The 3,481-nt window shown below is 30.5% G+C and overlaps 1 protein-coding gene across 1 annotated transcript in view; it reads right to left on the reverse strand.

The window, feature by feature from the left end:
- Positions 1-680: 680 nt before the first annotated feature.
- The window catches only part of LOC148301132 (gamma-interferon-inducible lysosomal thiol reductase-like protein), a 2,975-nt gene continuing 174 nt past the window's right edge, over positions 681-3,481 (reverse strand). The window contains exons 1-4 of the mRNA XM_088273759.1: positions 3,318-3,481; positions 3,070-3,240; positions 2,475-2,651; positions 681-1,296 (exon numbers count right to left, since the gene is read on the reverse strand). The exon at positions 3,318-3,481 is cut by the window's right edge and continues 174 nt beyond it. Of these exons, the coding sequence (XP_088129885.1) occupies positions 1,063-1,296; positions 2,475-2,651; positions 3,070-3,240; positions 3,318-3,428 (693 nt within the window). The 5' untranslated portion in view covers positions 3,429-3,481 and the 3' untranslated portion in view covers positions 681-1,062. The remainder of the gene's footprint in view (positions 1,297-2,474; positions 2,652-3,069; positions 3,241-3,317) is intronic.

Consider the following 3,481-nt stretch of genomic DNA (forward strand, 5'->3'; position numbering starts at 1 on the left):
TTATTAAACATAGATTTTAAAAAATCTATAATTGAAAGTGAAAGTAAGTTATTGAGCATTTTACATAACCGAAAACCTACTTTACAAGTTTAATTTTTAAATCTGGTCTTTTTATTTATAAATATTAAGTTCCTAATTATTAGAAATATTGATTACAAGTATCAGAAAAATCACAGCCTCTTGCTCTCTTTAATAGATCAAGATAGATTAAATAAAAATGATAGAAATGTTTGACCTGTAAAATAATGTAGATAATTGAAAATGATGCAAGTTTTGAAATGATGAAATCAAATTATTGGAATCAGCTGTTTAAAAGAATTCTAATTCTCTGGTCATCATTAAGTTTTTCATTTTGTTTATTGCAAATTCTTAAAATAAACTCTTAAAAAATAAAACGAAATGGAATTTGCTCATGAACACAATATTTAAATAATTTTTGTAAAAATAAATAATGTTTATACATTTTAAACCACTGGTTTATTGTTTTTTTTTTACATAAAAATAATATATATTATATAAAGATTGTAGATACTTACAAATGGGTATTATAATGATTGTAGAAATAAATAAAAAAACTGTATATACTTTCACCTGCCATCACGCAAAAAAAAATATTCATGGCAGCCATGTTTGAGTATGACATTGTCATAACAACTTGTATTTTCTGGTCTTTTGAATAATTTCTTTTTATTTGTGTTTTTCCACTTTTATTTCATATTTCAGACACAAAATATTTGATTATACGACTCTATATTCGGACTCAGTTTCATACAAAATCGATAAGTTTAGCATATTGCCATATTTGATTGAATTTTAAGATCAAATAAAAGTAATTACTATCAAAGTCTGTCTTTTTTGTTTATGGAAGCGTTACTTCAAAAAGTTACAAGTAGTTTATAAAAATATTATTTGTTACAATCATACACGTTATCTTACTAGTTAGACAACAACGAAACATTAAATTGATAATGTATACCCAATATAATAGTGCACATTATTATAAAATTATCAATTACAAACCCACACTGCGACCTCAATAGTTCTTATCTAAGCCACTTTACACTACGCACAGCCTGCGGGGACTTTAAAATCTTGAAAGTGTTTGCAAACTTCTAGGTTGAAATTTTTCAGCAAGGCACCTTGGTTTTCTCTGGAACCATCCAACAGAATGGTAGGAATAAAAGACGGCTTGATGAGGTTCGTGGATTCCCCGTGCTTCTTCAGTAGCTCCGAGCCTCGGGTTCCTCTAGCGCATTCACTAATAGCTCCTATCTCGATAGACAGATTCGATCCACACTAAAACATCAAACAATCCAATTTAAAGGCCGGATTCCATATTGTATTATTAACCTTTATTCATTTTTAACCAATATATATTTTATGAATGAATTTTTTTGAGTCTAATAAGTTGTATTTTATTTTAAAAAAAAACACATAAAAATTAATTGTGATAAATGTTTCGCCTAGACTCAAAAAAACTGTGTGTGATTTAATTCATAAATTAAAATTTCTACAAATTAAACGCCAAATCAATAAATACATATTTTTTTAATACGCATGATTACGAACATTCAGAGTAGGTACGTAATTAGAATTTGGTCATAAGAGTGCTTGTTTGGCTTGCCTATGTAGGGCATACGCCTACACGCCCTCATTCATAACAGCCTACTTTAAACATAATAGTTATAATTATTGTATCTAGCTGCTTTCAAAATATTCGAGTGAACCATCTATACATTTCTCATTTGCGAGAATAACAGCGCAACAAACAGTGATTAAAATTAAAAACTTCAACTTCATTAGGTGTTCATGTTACTATACTATTTTGGAATAATTTTATGAAATAAAATTAATTATATTATCAATTATAGAATAAGTTGACTCATGGAAAAGGGAGCATATTAACTTATGGTTATGGAACCTGATAGACTAGTAACGTTTGCAACTAAGCAGAACTGTTTGTACAACCGTCACCAAGATGAGAATTGCCATAATGCTGCAAACCTTTAATAGAAGATGGGACGAGATAATGAAGAAAAACATAAGTAAAATAAATAAAAAAAACAATGATTAGAGAACTTTATAACTCGATAAAAAATTGTAAAAAGATTTTGTATAATAACAACAGTCTGCCTCCGTAGTGTAACAGTCAGCACGCTCGGCTACTATACTGGAGGTCCCGGGTTCGATTCCCAGGGGAGGGTCAAATAAATGCTAGTGATTTTTTCACTGTAATATTTATTCAATATAACCCTGGACTGGTACGTGAAGCGTAGGGCTGATCACCTTTCCTTCATATGTTAATGATCAAGATAACACTGCATTTATATGATGCAGTGCCCTATGCACCATAGGGTGCGGATAAGGGTTTGAATGAAATAATAACAACTTGCGATTTATAAGATAATCTGATTTGATTAAATTTTAACTAATTTTGCGATGTAATTCCGAAAATGATATAATGCCTTTCTTACCCTGGAAAGTGCCTGTGATGGATCCATATTATCTTTGATCATGCAACTGACCATTGCCAGTTGCTGTGTCGTGTCTTCTATAAGATCTATCGCACACGCGTGTATTTTATTAGCCTGGCATTCCAACATGCCGTGTTGACATTCAAAGTCTAAAACTCCATTGGGATTGTAGAATGTCTGGAATGATGATACATTATTATGAACATTTATTATTTCAACTTTCCCTATTACAGAAGTTACAAGTACAGTCTATTCTGATCAATTAAGATACCATATAATAGGAGCAGCTGCTTATTTGTACTAAATTTCAAAGAACAGAAACCAAACAAATGGACTAATAATAATTTACATTGGTTAGACACATTCCACGTAACCGGACATTAAATTTAAAATTATAAAAAATATGAGGAACAAAATTTAAATGTGTACCATCACCCCAGCGTGATGTGGCGGCGCCTTACACATTCCTCTCGTCCCAAATATATTGACAAAAATACAAAAACAAATTGGTTGTGATTCACAGTTTAAATTGCTCGGTGATTGCAGTATGTATGTATGTTTTTAATTGTGTATCCAAAATTACGAATAACTTTACCTTAGCTTTTCCATATGGTATCAAATTAAGTGCTAAATTTTCTTTCAACTTTTTATAAGTTAGGTCCAAATGACGAAGGAAGAAATGCTTAGAATCCGGGCAAAGAGCTTCGTAAAATACAGAAACTTCGACAATTTTTTCGGGAATCAATATAGCTTGGGATTTCTCGTCCTGAAATTGAAAAAATGTTTTATGAATTTAAAGGTGCATTTTTCAAAAGATTTATTAAATAAAAAAATAATACAAACTGTTACTATAGCTGGAGAATCCCTCGGATAAAGTTTAAAAGCTTGCCAAACAATTAAAACCAATAAAAATATAACGATCACGCGAAATCTAGTTGTTCCTGACGCCCCCATTTCTACAATCCTTTTGCAAACTGGATATTATCAACGCTCATTAAATAATTCTC

The sequence above is a fragment of the Brachycentrus maculatus genome, unplaced genomic scaffold, assembly GCF_059751285.1.
Source record: "Brachycentrus maculatus isolate JH-2025_06_01 unplaced genomic scaffold, ASM5975128v1 h1tg000602l, whole genome shotgun sequence".
Lineage (NCBI taxonomy): Eukaryota > Metazoa > Arthropoda > Insecta > Trichoptera > Brachycentridae > Brachycentrus > Brachycentrus maculatus.